The sequence below is a fragment of the Rhinolophus hipposideros genome, assembly GCF_964194185.1.
Source record: "Rhinolophus hipposideros genome assembly, chromosome: 3".
Classification (NCBI taxonomy): domain Eukaryota; kingdom Metazoa; phylum Chordata; class Mammalia; order Chiroptera; family Rhinolophidae; genus Rhinolophus; species Rhinolophus hipposideros.
Genome location: NC_138049.1, coordinates 50,447,837 through 50,466,375, shown reverse-complemented (window position 1 = coordinate 50,466,375; position 18,539 = coordinate 50,447,837). Strand labels below are relative to the sequence as shown.

The window sequence follows — 18,539 nt, the reverse complement described above, 5'->3', positions numbered from 1 at the left end:
CTTTTTTAAGGGACAAAGTACAGCCTTCTAATCTAGGCAAAACAATTTGTGCCTTAGAGATCTATAATTTATTTCTTGTCAGCAAGATAATTAATCTATAAGGGTCTCTTATTTTCCTTAAAATTACAGGAAATTTCATGGATTTTTTTTTTCAACAGTAAATGCATGTTCTACGTGAAAACTTTATACAGCATGTTTTGGTGTGAGATTCCACCCTCCCTTTGGCTTTTATGTCAATTATATCATTATGCCCTACAGCAGCCATGTGCAGTAGTTATTATTACACCAAATTTTAAAATCAGAAAACTGAAAACAGAGAAGTTATGTGATATACCCAAGGTCACAAAGTTTTCAAATAGTGATGGGACCTCAATTTATTGCCTCGTCCCCAAGTTCTTTCCACTCTGACTCTGAGAAAATCGTAGGTGGTATCAGCTGAGCTGGAGAACAAGCCATAGAAATGACATAAAGCAGAAATAAAATAACAACAGGAAACAGGAAGGAAAATGAATGACGATTCTTTAGAGAATCCTTCCATAGGAATCCCCAGTGGTCAGCCACAGTCACAATTAGCTAAGATCAACATACAAGCCATAGTCACAAGCCAAGGAAGAGCTCAAAGGACAGGAACTTCACCCTCTGGGACTCTTGCTGTAGTCAGCAGGCTCTGTAGTCAATAGCAAAAGCACTGGGCATGATCCATTAATGGAGGAGAGGGGTGATGGGGAAAGGGAACACTTGAACAGAAGGGTTTGCATCTATTTCCTGTGGGTAGACCATGGAGAAAGGTAACAGGGGCAGTGTTACCCCAACAGGAGATTTATACTCTTCTGCCTCCATGAAGTACAATTTCTCATGTTTTTTATTTCCTTCATTCATGTTATATTTAATATAAGGGATGAGTTGAAAAATACCAATAGTTTTCTTTTTTGATGCACTTGAAGACAATGTAAGAAATGTATGGTTCTGTCAGCTAGTTAAATTTGAAAAAATAATGTACAAGAATAACATCAAATATGGTGTTATTTTGTTAAAAACTTTAAATATTTGAAAACAATATGTATTCTCCAGAAATTTGACAATCATAAGATGTTATGAAAAGTTCTAACCAAAGAGTCATTAACGTCTTTCTTTTTTTGTTTGTTTTCTTCCTTTTTTTTATTCTCATGTTTAGTTTTTATTATAGAAAGTTTATGGAAAATATATCCAAGAGAAAAGAATAGTATAATAAATCTCCATGTAGGCACCAATTATTAACTCCTGGTTTTATCTATAATACACTCAGTACTCCAAGCTCCAGATTATTAAAGTAAATCTCAGTCATGATATCATTTTATCTGTAAATACTGCAGTATGTACTTCTAAAATTATTTCACCCAATACCGTTATTACCTTAAAAATTCATAGTAATTATGTAATATCCTAAAACATTGGGTTACTCTTTAAATTTTTCCAATTGACTTATATTTTTAAAGTTTTAATTAAGACTCCAGTAAATTCTATACATGGCGATTGGTCAATCGATCTCTTATGTCTTTTAATCTGGGTTCCTACTTTTGCCTTCTTGAGATTTATTTGTTAAACAAACCATAGCATTCTCCATAATTTGGATCCTGCTGATGGTTTCTCCATGGTATTGTTTCACATGTTGCCTTGTCCCCTATATTTCCTGCAAAATGGTGGTTGAATAGGACTTTCTTATGTTTCACATACTCCATGTTTACTGGGAAGAAATGCCATCCCTCTGTGCTTAAGCCTCGCCACTTGCTCTTGGAATGATTCATCATCTCAATGAACTTGGCTTATTCACTTATGGAGCAATATTGAGAATTTGTTGCACACACCCCAGTGCCAAGTGCCTGGTTGCAAAGATGATTGTGGCCTTGAAGGGAGGTGCTCATAAGTTAAAACTGGTCTTACATAGCTGAGAAATATTTTAGTGGAGAAATCATGAAGTCCTGGGTGACGAACTGGATTGAGGTTAAGGAAGAGAGAGGGAGATGTCAAGAATAAGATTTCTGACATGAGCAACTGGGTGGATGTTAGTGGTTAAGGACAAACCAGTTTGTCTGCGGAGAGGCAGGGGAACAGAAGTCACAAGGTGAGTTTTAGACAAGTTATTTTTGTGTCCAAGTGTACACAATCAAGTTGGGAGCTGGATACACAAGTCTAAAACTCAGAAGAGAGGTCTGGGAGGTTATAAGTATTTTGGAGTTGTCGATTCACATATATAATTTAAAGTCGTTGGAATGAATATCACCCATGGAAAGCATGTAGGGTGAGAAGAAAAAGTAAAAGAGGAGAAAAAGCAAAGAAGATGGAGAAGAAATGCTCAAAGGAAAGTTTATGAACACTCCAACTCCCCTTTTTCTGCCTCAACAAATAAACTCAAGTGATGTGTGTTACATTCAAAAAAAAAAAAACTGGTCTTACAAAGAATGCAGAGTGTTGATCAAAACTTCCTTTTACAAATAGAAGATAAAATAATTTTCTAGCAGTTGTTGAATTGGCTTAATAAGCACTTTGTCTTAATAGATCCTCACCTCAACTCTATGAGAGAAGTATTGTTCTATCCTTATCCTCCTTCTACAAGTAAGGAAACTGAGGTTTGGAGAGGTTCCATGATTTGCCCTAAGTTATATCAGTGTTGGCTCATGGATTTGAACCTGGGCTGTGTGGCTTCTGTGCCCATATATCTAAGCACTAGGTAATATTGCCTTGCCAGGCCCCTGCTAACTGTGCACACCAGACTCTTGGTGGTAGAATAACTGAGCAATTCACTGGCTAACTAGTAAATCTTCTCAGGCTATTTCTTTTCATGCACTCATCTGAATCAATTTAACTGTGATGAGTGGGGACCAAAATGTGATTATGCAAAGACCTGGAATAAAATTTGCATCCATGTCATGAGGTATAAGGAGCACAGACTTTGTAATTATACCAGACTGGTTTGAATCTTGTAATTCAATAATATGATACATTTCACTGTAAGATTTTTGGCTCCCAGTATTCCTTTTCTTAACTCTATCTCCTCCTCTCCAGAAACTATAGACTTAAAAGCCAACACTTTTGATTGCATGAGCCAAGTATTTGCAATTCAAAAACTAAGTCCAAAGGAAGTCAGGAATACTAGATTTTATCCAAGAATGTGTCGAGAACCAGGTTACTCTGTCCTTAAGGGCAAGGCTGTGCCTAAGGTGTATGGGGCCCCACGTAAATATTTTTTAAGTGCCTCTGCTTAAATAACAGTCTTATTTTAAAATATATTTAAAAATGCATGGGTCCATGTGAGGTATAGTGATTTATCAAAGAAGTTTCTCATAACAGGTATAAAAAAGATACTTTCATATTTGTTTATAGTCTAACCAATGTATGCAAAGATTCTTTATCCTGTGTCTGACATGAAAGTCACCCCAAAATCAGCAAGTCAGCACCATCCTGGCAATTCCAAGAAAAAAATACCATGCAAGCCAAAGTGCCATCTTGCTACTGGGCTGCCCTCTTGAAACTGGCCTACTCATAGTGGCAACTTCATAGGCTGGAGTCCCAGAGTTCCTTAATTGAACTCATGTGCAGCAGAGAGGGTCAAGGAGTGCCCCAAGAGGGGTCAATGGGGCCCATATGGGTTCCAGTCTAGCACCCAGATAACACCGTGGACACTGTCTGGACCCAGGCTCCAGAGAAGGGCATAGAAACTTTAGCAGAAGGTACCCAAAGCATGGTGGGCCAACTGAGGCACAGATCCTGGAGAAGAAACTCTACTTGCCCCAATATAAAGTCAGTACAGGCAAAGTGTCACCCAGGCTGGAGGAGGGGAAGAAACAAAAGAGGTTTGACCAGAGAATGAAGTCATTTGGAACTAAGACTCTGTAGATTCCTATCCTAATTACCCCTTTTTCACATGGGATGTTGGTTGTGTAGAAGGGAAATCACCTATACTTGAAGAAAACTGAAGAAAACCAACTCAAGATCTTCTTCCAAAGTTGGAACAGTGATAACACACACACAATTGAATCTACTATAAGACCTTAAGCAATTACTTAACTACCCTGAATTTTTTGAATGTCCCCATCCAAAAAATGGGTATTATAATATTTGCCTTCAAGAATTGCTACAGGGATTTCATAAGCTAATGGGATACAGGCTTTGCTATGTGAGGCACTGAGAAAATACAAATATTTTCTTCTAATTATTTAATAAATACAAACTTGGCATTAAGTATAAAAAGCAGCAAAAGAAATAAAAGAAAGGCAATTTCTCCAATACCCAGTAATTTGTCATTTAACTGGAGCAATAATAACTTGTAGATATAAGAAACCATTAAGAACTACTTAAGTGGAAATCTATTCAGAAGTGTGAATGGAAAAGCATTAAAGAGACAGAGAAAAGGCATGGACAAAGATTATCACATTTAATAGGGAAGGCAACTTAGACGGGAGCACTTTTGATTCCAACATGTTAACAAGGTCAGGTACAAGAATGATAGAGAGAAGGAAGAGTCCTTGCAGAAGAGATGACCCGAGGCTGACTTAGACTGATAGGTATGGCTTTCTTGAGGAAAAACGAGATTCTCCAATACCACCAATGCAGGTTTGGTAATTCTTTCCTATTATAACGATTGCCAGAAGCAAATCCAGAAAACATGTCAGCATGCTTAAGGCTATTTCATACATTGCAAATAAACACAGCAAGAACTTCTGCACACTGATTGTTCAAAAGCAAAGCCCTGCTGGCTTTTATACCTGAGGAAGAAAAACATGTGAATTTCCTTACTCAATCAAGATACAAATATATCTACACTGAGTTTACAAAAGGTTGGAGCCCCCGCCGAAAATGATGCCAAAACAACCGATAGAGGTGTGAATATCAGCTAAATCAGTTGTTTGGCACCATGAAGACTGTTAAAGTCTTTCAGGCTGTGACAAAAAGAAGAGAGAGAGAGATTTGGGCTACCTTAAATAGAGAATTAGAGCTTGGAGGTAATGAAAATAATGTCCACTCAGCCAGCAATTCACTTTTCCACACAGCTCACCAAGATTAATATGCCTCTAAGTACACAGTAGTAGTTCTGGCAACACAACAGGAACTCCAGTAGTCATTCCCTCCCAGGGGCCACCCATCACTGGCTACTCAAGTGCTCTGTACCGCGGTGCCTGGTAAATGTTTAACAACAAGCTGTATATGAGGAACCTTAATGCAAAGCTTTTGTCCATTTCTTTTGTGTAAAAATTTCCTTTGAGGCCAATTTCAAGCTACCAATATGCTGTCACTGAACACAGATGGGGAGATACGAGCCCTTGGGCTTCTGGAGAACCACTGCCAGTGACTTGAAAACTCTAACTCAGTTTTTCAACTCTCCACTCAATGGACTCCCTTCTTGCTATTGCAGCCTCCTCTCTCTACTACATGCTTTCTTCTTCCTATTTTATTTTTTAACTTTCCTGTCACCAGCTGTATGTCTCATTGTTCAAACATTCTAAGAGATGCGGTGTGATTGAATTAGCATTCTTGCTAGACCAATTGCTTTGGTATCATTTGGAAACATCTTCAGCTAGACTCCATTCCTCATGGCTTGCCTGGTTTCACACTGATCAGTGTCACTCCAGAGGTTGGAGACACTGCGGTGAACTGCCAAGAACTCTGAATGGGAGATAGGAGACCTGGACCTAGGTACAGCCTACAATTACCTTGTCTCTTTCTGTGACCTTGGACAATCTCACTTCACTTAAACTTTCTCATTAAAGTTTCCTCATTTATAAATGAGAAAATTGCTCCTACCCTACCAAATCCTAGAAGATATTGTAGTGGAATGAAAAAAAGAGGCGGAAAAGGAGGAAGATGTCCTCATAGAAGGGAATTTAAATTTCTTTTAAAACAAAGTTAACCTTTTTTTTTCAAACATGTGAGTCTTCGGTGTGAAATTGGAGCTACTCTGGTTGAAAGAGGTGGCACCAAGAAGGAGTTAGTGCCCTACCTGTGCGGCGTCCTTCTTGCATGTTCAGCTTCCATCCAATCTATGGAATCCAGGAAGGCATCAGAATACTGCTGGAAAAGGACAAGCCTGTATAAATATATTTTTGATGTCCAAAATTTTTCTTCAGTCTTAAGTTGGAACTAAAAAAAGTACTTCTCTTCAAAAATATTTTGTAACCCCAGGAACAAACAAGCAAACAGAATCTCTGGCAAATTTTATTGTGAAAAAAAAAATAGATTGAGAAGTATTTTAAGAAGAATGTGTTGAGGCTACTGGAATCACAATTTCTAATCTACTAGAAGCTAAGTCATAAATGGCCCTTACTTCTACAAAAGATATGGTAAAATATGTGGTATTGTTGTTGCTGAAGGAAGGAATAGAGATATAAGTCAATTTTATCCTAACCCTCTTTCTTATTTTGCCTCCTATAGTTCTATTTAGAATGAGCAGAAAATATCACATGTGCACAAATGCTTTTCTTATTGTTGTTGTTAGTATTATTATTAATATTATTATACTTGTATCAGCCTCCAAAACCATTCTCTTGCCCTTATCAATGTTTTGTATACTATTGGATAGAGAAACACCAAAGGAGGCTTTAAATGTTTAAAAACCATTTGAATTGTTGGCTTTTTGTGCAGTGAAATGTCAGTTTCAAATCTTTCTATTCCTATTAAGGGTTAGAAAGTGAAGGTTGTGAAGAAAGTGAAGGTTTTGAAGAAAGGCAAATATAAAACTAACATTAACAACAATAATAAAAGTGCTTTCACACTATAATCTTTTGCAGTCCTCTTTAGGCAGATGAGAGTAGATCAACAATGTTCTGTTATCAATAATTTCTACAAAGGTGAAAGCCATAGTTAATTTGATCATCTACCACCCCTTTGTCAAACAGTCATTGTATCAATCAAGGTCCCAATAGAAAATGGAGTTATTAGAAGAAATTCCAGGAAGAATTATTTACAAAAATACTAATTACAAAATTAGTAGATGGGTAGGATATGAGAGAACCTACATGCCAGGGATAATGCAGAAACTCAGAACTAGCAGCAGGAGAGCCATCACCACACCTAGACCTGAAGGGATGAGGGAAGAATGAGATTTCCCATGCCCAGGAGGAGAAAGAATTCCATAGACCAGTGCTGTTCAATAGAAATAGAATGAGACCCACAAATGTAATTAAAGTTTTTTCTAGTCATCAGATTTTTAAAAATTAGACAAGAGAAATTAATGTTAACTATACATTTCATTTTATCCAATGTCATTTCAAGATTCAGAAGAAAAATTATTACTGAGATATTTTACACTCTTTCTTTCATAAATCTTTGAAATCCAGTGTGTATTTTACATTTACAGCGTATCTCAGTTTGAACTTGCCACATTTCACGTGCTCAATAGCCACACATTGTTAATGGTTACTATGCTGTACAGCACAAGTGTAGAGTACAAACTACCTTGATCTCCAGCTGGGGTAGGGGTGGGAAGAGAAGGAACATTGGCCAAACCTAACCAGAAGCCAGAGGCAGAAGAACCCATTGATACAGTCCATAGAGCTCAGGAAGTCTGAATAGAATAATTTCCATTATCTTTAGCCATCACATTGACTGATAGATATTTCAAAGACCAGAAACACAGAGGCCCGGATGTAGAGAGGTTTGTTAACGAACTATATCTAGTATTGTGTTTATTATACCTACCCAGTATGACAAACATTCCTGGAAGTGCTAGGAATGAGGAAATAGGGGTGTGAATATGCCAACCAGGCAACATTCCATGAGACTAATTACTTGGGAGGATTAAGGCACGAATATGCTGATACCAGAATTCACTCAACATATTAAGTCTCCTCCATGGATGGGCCAGATGCTGTGCCTAGTTAAGGACACCCTTCATTTAATGAAACTACTTTAGTCTATTAATATGTTATCTAAAAAAATATGTAAAAGAATGCAGAAAGTACAAAAAGGTTGTTTCCTAAGCAAAGTTCTTATTTTGCTTTATTAAATCAAATCAGTGCTGTGATTATATGAAATATTCGTTAACCTCTCTACAAAAACAAAAAGCTATCACTTTAGCATCAAAGGTAGTACAGAGGTATATGAAAAGGATAAACTTGGATTCAAATATCTGAATCTCCTCTACTAATAACAGATTATGTAAAGTTGAACATAATAGTCTCTGAGTATCAGTCTCCTCATCTATAAATGGAAAGTATAGGAATACATATTTTTTTTAATTTATTTATTAGTTTCAGGTGTACAAGACAAGGTAATACTTAGACGTTCATCATTTATATCCCTCACACTGTGAACCCCCCTCCCCCCATCCACTATCCCTCCGACCTCACACTGAACCATCACATTATATATATAAAATTATAGTTGGCATTTATTAATGTTTAGCTTCTGGTGTACAATGCCATGATCAGGTATCCACAGTATCCCTGAGGTGGTCTCCCAAATAGGACACATGTCCATCGGATACCCAATAAAATCTTTACAGCATTATTGAATACCTTCCCCAAATTAATTTTCAAAAAAACCCTGAGGCCATCTTGTGGTTACCAGCTGCTTCCTAATCCCTTCACCTTTCCCCTTATCCCCAACCCCTCCCCCCACACCCATCTAACAACTCTCGGTTTTTTCTTTGTGTCCCCAAAACTGTTTCTGATTAGTTCATTCACATAGTCTTTTCTTTAGATTCCATATATAAGTGAGATCATATGGTACTTGTCTTTCTCTTTCTGACTTATTTCACTTAACATAATGTTCTCTAGATCCATCCATGTTGCTGCAAATGATAAGATTTCTTTCTTCTTTATGGCTGCGTAATACTCCATTGTATAAATGTACCACAGCTTCTTAATCCAGTCATCTACCGATGGGCATTTCAGTTGTTTCCATATCTTGGCTATTGTGTAAAGTGCTGCAATAAACATAGGAGTGCATACAGATTTTTGAATTGGAGTTTTGGATTTCTCCGGGTAGATGCCTAGGAGTGGAATTACTGGATCATAGGGTAGTTCCATTTTCAGAAGGAATACATATTTTTATATGTATTATGTGTCCAACACTTTCATTTGTTTGACAATTTAATAACTATCTATTATGTGCTAGGTACTGGATACACTCAGATGAGCAAGACATGATCCTTGTCATGAGTTTAGCAGAAAATACAGACATATTAACCCCAAAACTGCTCATAAGCCTGGATTACTTGCTAAACTTTCTTATTTTATTAGTTTGCCTATAGATTCCTTTGAATTATTATCTCTTTAATCTGTTTTGGTTTTTTTATTTTTAATCCTTACACTTTCAATTGCTTTCCTTGCTGCGTTGCCTAAGATCTCCAGTATACGCTGAATAGAAGTAATGATCACATAATTCTTTGTCTTGATCTCAACCTAAATGAAAATCATTCTAAAAATCTCATTAAGTGTGCTTACTAAATTTGATATATATGCTTTAGAAAGTTAAGGTAATTCTTTTTGATTCCTAGTTTGCTAAAAAAAAAAAAAAAAATGTCATGAGTAAATTTTGAATGTTTCCAAGTGCTGTTTCTGCAGTTAACATCAAGAACAGTGAAGGGTGTGAGATTTTACCTTACTTGGAGGTTAAACAAGTTAGCCTGCCACCATTTTATGGATGCTGGCAGGAGATGTGAGACTCCAGGGTCAGAGTCAAAAGACTTTTTTACCCCTGGCACAGCAAGCATCATTAATATCAGCATATTTATGTCAGGTCTTCTTGCCCTGAAGTCTCATGGGAAAACCACAGATGGCCCCGGGGGGATGCCCGCACAGGCAGCAGTTGTATTGCAAGTGTGAAACCCTGAGCTTAGGGAACCCAAATCTTAAAACACCTGCCCTCTGCTCCAGAGGGAGACATTATCTGTATTAGACTGGACAGTAAGCATGGCTGCCTTTTGCTCCAGGGGGAGACAACATCTCTATTTTCCAAGGCTGTTCACTTTTCACTCTTAAAAAACAGTCCCAAACAAAAGTCAATCACTGTCTGCTTGCAAGATGTGTAGAAACGTGAGAATTCTGTCCCAACAATTTTTCTAATACGGTGCATTGCATGAAAACATCAATACATTTTTCTAGAGTTGAACAAACTTTCATTCCTTGGAAAAAAATTACTTTATGATGGTGCAATTTTTACACATTTCTGGATTATGATTTTTCCATTTTTTTAAATTTTTGTATTTTGCATCTATGATTTTAAAAGAATTGTAATTATAATTTACAGTTCTTTTATTGTCCTTGTCCAGTTTTGGTATCAAAGATATACTAGTCTTAGCAAAATGAGTTAGGTAAGTTCTTCTCTACTTCTAGTCACCGAATGAGTGTATATAAAATAAGAATCTCCATTATTTGAAGATAAAAATAGGTAAAATTAGCTTAGAAAACCAAATTGACTTTTTGTCTTTGGGGGATAGGACACTGGACTATTAATTCAATTTCTTTAGTAGTTATCCATTTAATTCTCCTGGTGCTGACTCTAGTAATATACTTTTTCTCAAAAATTATCCATTTCCATCCATTTTTCCAACATATCTGCATGAAGTTGTTTTAAATTCATTTATGACTTCTAAAATCTTCACTATTTGTAGCTATATCCTCTATTTAATATACCCATATATAATTGATATTTTCTTATATTTTCTCTTTCAAGAAATCCCAAATGTTTCTTTATGCCTTTTCTCTTTTTTCTTGATCAGTCTTGCTAGGGGTTTGTTATAGAATTAATTCTTTCAAATTACTCGTTTTGGATTACGTAGATCTCTGTGTCTTTTGGCTTTTTACTTCACTAATTTTACTCTCATCTTTATTATTTCTTTTTATGCTTTCATTTTCTTTTTTTATTCTTCTAGTTTCTAGAATGAAGCATAAATCATTCATTTTCAGAATTCCTTCTTTTTAATTAAGTTACCTCTAAGTACCGCTTTACCTGTATCCCACAAGTTTTGATACACAATAGTTTGTGTGTGTGTGTGTGTGTATGTGTGTAGCTTTTGCATTGTTTTCTTCCTTAACCCATAAATTATATAAGGTCATTACTGGAGATAATATAGATATAGAAGTACGTGTGGTACACATAGAGAACTAGAGATAGAGATATAGAGAAAGAGAGGTCATTATTATTATTATTTATGATGAAGTATTTTACTAAGATATAAAGGAATAAGATAAACTCTCAAATACCAACTGTTTTCATATATAAAAGATACAAGTATTTAATACTTATGCAATGCTAATGTCCAGGAGAACAAAAAATAAAAATAGGAATGTTTAGAAAGAGTATAATGAGGTAACAGTGGCTTTACACAGACTTTCAATATATCAGTAAGCCAAAATAATCAAAGCAGTGTGATACCAGTACGTGAATTCACAGACAGATCAATGATCAGGATAATTTTACATATACCCATATAAATTGGGTGTATGGTAAAAGTGTGATTCACTTGCGCCTGGAGCATTAAGAAGGGGTTGGGGCAGAAATCAGAATAAATTTACACATGGCCTGGAAAATTAGTGCCAAGAGTCAAAAGGGGATTAATTCTAATGAGTATCTAATTCAAATGAAAAAGAGGTTTTTAAATTTTTAGTTTCTATCAGGATCCACATATCTTTATTTAAAAATTTTTAATTTGTAATTTTTGAACTCAGTAAGAAAAATCTCATTAACTGCTAAGCGATAAATATACACACATAACTGCTTATGCCCACATGCCCTGCCCACTCACAAGATAGGGGAGAACAACTCCTTACTTCATAGAGTGGGGAGACAGATATCAGGGGTTTGATGCGGTTTTTTTTAAAGGCAACTATCCTCCCTTCAACTAACCAAATCTTCCCCTCCCCAATTCCAGTGCTTGAGTCTTGAGAGACAGTTCCACAGAGAAAGTAAGAGTCATTAGCTTATGAGTGTCCCTAGTACTTCTGGTGCCCGTCCACAGCCCAATCATCTCATTGTTTGCTCCCAGAGCCTTAATTGCATGGAGTTTCTCGGGGGGGGGGGGGGGGGGGGTAGAGGAATAGAGGGGAGCCAGAAGGTACTGCACAAGACCCCTTTTTTCAACAAGTCCTATTTTGTTTAGAGGAAGGAAAGAAGAAAGGAAATAGAAAAGAGACAAGAAGAGCGCTTCAATTTGACGTCGATGCCAAGGACTATTGCTGGGAAGTTCTCTGTCCCACCCTTTAGGGGGTGATCAAAGCTCAGTTGGAGTCTGAGTCAGAAGTGTCCCCTGAGGAAGATGAGCCAGAGCTGCTGTCCTCAGACTCACTTTCTTCATCTTCATCTCCACTGCAGGAGTCCAAGAAGCTACTGCCTTCTACCATTTCCCTATCTTCCTTATCTTCTTCTGATCCCCATGAGACAAGACAATGGTTCCCAGTAGTCTCTGATGATTCTGTCTCAGGATCCTGCAGCCCCCGCTCCTATTCAAGCCCTTCACGCAGACTCCTTGCTGATGGAGCCTGCAGGTCTGTCCGGCTGATATTGGGATCCAGGCTTCCACTCATGCTCATGTTCTGAAGCTTACTATACATTCTCCCTCTGTACGCAGCATATTCTTCAGGAGACAGACTCCTGAGCCAGTGAGCCAGGTCCACCTTGTACCGTTTCTGCAGCTCCTCAGGCTGCTTCTTATATCGCTCCTTCTGGCTCTGCGGGACGCGCTGCCAGCGTCTGCCAATCTCCATGAGCTCCCTCAGACGCAGGTCTTGCAGCTCCAGGCTCCACCCCAAGTCCTGGTAGAACTTGTGGTACTCGTTCATTGGGGGCTTCTTGGGCTCCCCAGAGAATTCCATCTTCTCAGAAAAATAGTTTTCTGGGGGAGACCACTTCTTTCACATTTCCCTGAAACTTCTTTTGGGCTTTGGCTGGACTCCTCTTGGAGACAACAGATTTCTTGGCGTTCTGGACTATATCGGGGTGGTCTTTCCTGAACTGACCCAGTTTCTCCACAAACTCCTGCTTCTCCTTCTGGAAATCTTGAATATATTTCAGCTTCATCTGCTCCAGGAGCTCCTTGTATTCCTTAGACAGGACCTTGGTCAGCTCCAGGTTGTTCAGCTCAGGGTGTTTTGGGGAGTACTGAGGTCCCTTCGCCTTGAAGAAGCGGAGGTAAGATATCAGGGGCTTCTTGGGCAAGTCTGGATGTTTCTTGTGTGTTTTGGTTTTGTAGGAACTTTTAACACGTTCCTTAGCTTCCAGGACTAATTCTTTCAAAGTGCGAATTTTTCTCAACTTATAAGAAATCTCTAACCATTTGAGTTTGCACTTTTCTCCAGAATAATCTTGAAAAGCTACTTTTCCCAGTCCATCTGTGACTGGGGTGTTTTGAATGTGTGGCTGTCATTGGATGGAAGGTTATCCTCCATGCACTCCAGCAGCTTTACAATGTCTGCTTTCCACCAGCGGTGTTGACTTTCAGGCAACGCCATTTCTAGGTATTTGGGCCACTTATTGGTCCTAGCAGCTCGGCCACCTCAGCAGGATCTCATACTTCTTCACTCTCAACACTCCCCTGCTGAGTTATTTCTGGATATCTTTCAGGGTGTGTGATTCTGTTTCTCATTCCACTTTTGTTTGTTGCTCCCTCCAGATTCAGTGGCTGTTTTTCGAGAGAGATTATTAATTTTACTTTTAATGCTTCCATAACCTTACTAGATTTTATATTCTTGATCTATCAGTTTCATTATGATTGAGGGTTTATTGGTTATTCCTTTCAGTTCTGGCTTTACAATTTGAGAGTGTTTTCTTATATACACATATACAGACAGTGCCAAAAAATACAGACAGTGCTTAAAATGTATACACATTTTAAGAAAGTAAAAAGCTGTATTTAAGTTGTAATACTCATATACTGATAACTAAAGATGAATACAAGTCACATTTGACTTCTGCAATTATAAGAGGTGCTAAAGTGGTTACCATCAGCGTAATTTTAATACAGTTTTTTCTTTTCTTTCTTAAAATGTGTTTACAATGTTTCCTAGCACTCGCTGTTTACTCGTAAGTACATATAGATTGCTGTGACACCTTGGTTAATTGTTTATTTTTAAATTATTTGGATATATATGTAAATGGGGTTTTGTTGTTGTTGTTGTTTTTTACTTTAAATTCTATTTCATTTGAGGACCTCAGCTTTCTTTAATTTGAATTTGTACATGAGATCTTTGGCATTCCTGCAATTTCTACCTTTCAGTTTCATTTTCGTTTTGGCATTTCTTTTAGACGATGGGTAAAGTAGATTGAGTTTTATAATGAACCTGATAATCCAACTTCTAAGATGAGTTTGATCGGTGTACATTTATTGTGATTATGGCATTAATAGTGTATTTGGACTTACTTCTACTCTCTGATTTTTATCTTTTTGTTTTCATTTTATCATATTGTTTCACGGTCCTTACTTCACTGACTTGCTTCCTGTTAGACTGATTATTTATTTTTAGACCTGTATTTTTTTTCTTTCTGTTCATTTAAATGCTATAGTTTGCATTGCTATTGTTTTGGTGATTTACGTTAGCATATTAATATTCAAACTCAACTAAAAATTTTTCTAGCAAGATCTTGATTACGTAGTTCTTCTATCCTACTCATAATTCAAAAAAGGAATACAGCATATTGGGAGTCCTTGAAGAGCTCCACCTTTTATTATTTTATATAGAGCTTCACTTTTAACTTTTTAAAACATTTTTTGTAATCAAGAGTTAATTAAATTTGCTGACTTAGTTCATTAATTTCTGTATTCATTTTTGTTTCTCATGTGCCATATCTTCCCTCTGTGTTCATTTTTTTCTTGCTAATGAAAACTTCTTTTAGTGGATATGAATGACAAATTCTCTTCCTCTCTATGTGTCTCAAGTTCTATTTATTTTGCCCTCAGTTCTGCATGATTTTTGAGGATATATGTCTAATTTTACTTACATATTCTCTCAGCCCTTTAGGATACCACTCATTTTTCTCTGGCATCTTTAGCTGTTGAGTAAAAGGTTGTTATTTGTCTAATTGTTGTTAATTTGCAGATAATTTGTGTATTTTCTCTGATAATTATAAGATTTTCCTTTATTCTTAATGACCTAGTTCCATTATAATATGTCTAAAAGTGAATTTATTACTATTTATATAGTTTTATACTCAGAGTCTGTGAGTGATAATCTTAAATATTAGAACTCAGAGTGAGTGATATTCTTAAATTCTAGAAAGTTTATTAACAATTATCTTTCACATATTGATTCTCTAATATTTCCTCCATTCTCTCTCTTTTCGCAATTCATATTAGATAAATACTGGAACTTCTCAATTAATCTTTCATGTTTCTTAACTGCTCTTCCATATTTGTTTTTGTCTGTCTATGCTGAAAGGTGAATGAGCACTTCTATTCTGCCTTCAAGTTTATTATTCTCTTTTTGACTGTGTCCCATCTAGAGTCTGCCCAACATATTGCATTTTGATTTCACTGATTACAGTTTTATTTCCAAGACATTTGATTGAATCTACCAGTACGTTATTTTATTCCTCTCCGGTTTTGTCTCACACTTTTCTGTTCTTTTAATAGTCATTTCAAAGTCTCTCAGGCTTCTCTAAAATTAATTGATCAGAACATGAGTTTATGTTCTGATCATTTGTTCAATTGGATTTTGCCTATTTTTATTTTGGCTGTCTTCCTTAACATCAGACTTTTTTTTTTCCCCATGAGTTTTGGAATTTTGGTTCATAGGTAGTACCAAATTTCTACCTAGTATAAGTTTTAGTGGGTATTTTTTATTGCATTTCCCTTTCTTCCTTCCACGTTCATTCCTGCATGTCTAGTGGATTGAACTGCAATAGTCTCCACCCAGCCAATACAGAACCAGTTCTTGTGATGACAGTGACTGCATGATGTGTGATATTACTATATAGTACACTTCCCTCAGAACACCTTCTGTGAGGTCCAAATCTAGATTAGGTGACACTTCAATGCTCTTCCTCTTGGATCCTAGCAATAGTAAATTGCTATTTACTCTTGATTTCTCCCCCAGCAAGACTGTGTGCTCTGTAGGGGCAAGGACCCTGGCCATATGGTTCATGGCTCCAAGAGCAATGCCTGAAACAAAGTAACACTCATTAAATAGGTGCTGAATGAAAGAAATAAATCTTTGCATCGCTAAGTAATGTGTCTGATGGCATTGCCATGTTCCATTTTCTCAGGACTCATGTGGTTAATTTTGGAGCTCTATGGGTCCTGACTTTCCTAGGTTGCAGATACATACCTCTGAAGAGTAATATAGTAAGCACTTGGCTGCTATTTCACTCATTACTTCTTTATTTCTGAGTTATTTTCACATTGGGTGCCTCTAATAGGGCCAGCAGCTATGAAATTTGTCAAGAGAAGGGGATAATATCTCCTACTCTGCATTTTGTTCCATTGGTATAATTGCTATGAAGATTATAGATTAAACCTGCTCCTAGTTATTATAATTCCTTTTGAAACCCAAAGACGAGGGGTTTCATTCTACACAAAGATCTTTTCATTTCTCTCTGAACAGAAACCAACTAAAATTAGCTCCAAGTCATTACTGCACTGTCAAAATGGAAGTATATTCAGCATACTCATTTCCTGTCAACACTACCTGACAATCCTAGAATTATTTAAACTGTCTCACAAGTGGCTATTGGGAAGCACATTGTTTCATTGCACTGCTATAGCTTACTAATGATGAGATAGTTTGTAAAAGCATGGAATATTTATAAAGTATTCTAATTTTATTTACATATTGTTTTGTTTTTAAGACCTCTAGTAATTACTGTAATAACAAATATACATGTTCCCTTTTTACCCATAGGAAAGCTGTTTTTGTTTGGTTTGGTTTTCTATAAAGTTTAGTAGTAATTTTTATCCCAATATTTATGCTAAGATTGTTTTTTAAAGAAAGTTTAATTTTTATCAAACCTGCTTCAACACTCATCAAACCTGCAGACAACACTCATCAAATATCTTTAAATATCTTTAAATTCTTCACAGAAACACTGTCTACTAATATGCCCTAAAAATCTATATGCCTCTAATATAACACTGAAAACAAATTCACCACATTTCTGCTTTTCTTTATACAATGGGGGATAATATGGATTTGTGTGTCTCTTAGGTATTTACTTTCATAAATTTATCATATTTCTGTTCTCTTAATTATGCATAGAAAGGTCACAGAAATGGTTTCTTCCAACTATTATAGCCATCTTTATAGCACATGCTTCATTGCACATAGAGACCTGCTTAGTATATAATTTATGTTCTCAAACCTTAATTTGCCTGAAGCCTTCAGATGGCATATATTTCCAATTTCTATCTGAGTTATTTTTACTAGTTATGCCATCTGAGTATTTTTTACTAGTTGTCCATATTTTCATAATAAAAACCCGTCACAGTCCTTACTGGGTTTCAGATTAGATAATGGGACTAAACTATGATCAAGGGAAGAAGATAAAAAGAACTTATTAACATCTCTCAGAAGCTGCTCCTTTAAGCAGTTGTACACAGGGAGTCGTTAAAATTCACATATTCAGTATGATCACATAAAAAAATTATAAGGACAACATGAATAATGTTTACTGCAATGGCGGATTATGAAACATTCAAAATTCTCAGAAATTGTAAATCTAGATCTGAACACTACAGAAATAAACTACATTTAAGTAAAGCATATTCTTGATTAAAGTATACTTAATGCTAAAATGTTGAAGGAAATATAAAAGGAAGAGCCATATATGCAAACGCAAATTTATAACTCATTATCTAACTACCTAGGTAACAAGATATTGGCTACAAAATACATAAAGAGTTTGAACGTCAATTCTTAGACTCCTAAGTGTGATTCTGTGATGACAAATACATGATTATAACTCAAAATAATTCACTTTTACACAAATTACTAATGCCTACTATGTGAAAAAGACACTACCCTTGCCTTAGGGAATTCACAGACTAATGGGAAATAAAGACTAACTCCAATGGTAGATACATTTTTATTAATAAATCCTCAATTCTGCACTTTAATAAAAGATGCATGTGCCTCTGTAATTTATACTTAGAAACAAGTGATCTTTTCATGTTAATAAATAAAAACCTCCATTCCAACTAGGCACTAACGTCAAACCGTCACTTCCCCTCTGTCCTCCCGTTTGCCAATATGTACAGGAAGACGACAATTAACTGTTGACTGCCACAGACTGAATATTCCATTTTGCAAAATAAGTGGTCTGAAATGCTTATAAATATTTTGATGAGAAGAAATGACCAGGTTAGGACCTTTTGGTTTGCTCCAGGTTAACATAAGAAAAATGAACTAGCTATAACTCATGAATTATAGAGAATTTTCTGGTTCTGGTATTTTTCCCATTCCAAGCATGTCTCCTGAATTATGTTTCCCATGTTTGAAAATTAAAATAATGAATCATCACCCATTCCAAAAACGTTCATGTAAGGTAGTAACATTAATGACTATTACTACCCTCTTGTGCAGGCAGCATTAGACAGCACCCCCATAAGTAGAATGGGTGTGTACCAGGGTCTTTTC

At 36.3% G+C, this 18,539-nt stretch overlaps 1 protein-coding gene across 1 annotated transcript; it reads right to left on the bottom strand.

Annotated features, from left to right (window-relative positions):
• Window positions 1-12,416: 12,416 nt before the first annotated feature.
• On the bottom strand, window positions 12,417-13,424 carry LOC308494255 (upstream-binding factor 1-like protein 1; the record flags this gene model as incomplete). Its single annotated transcript, XM_081041817.1, is given in 3 exon segments — window positions 12,417-12,819; window positions 12,821-13,293; window positions 13,299-13,424. Coding segments are annotated over 3 exon segments (1,002 nt in total).
• Window positions 13,425-18,539: the final 5,115 nt, after the last annotated feature.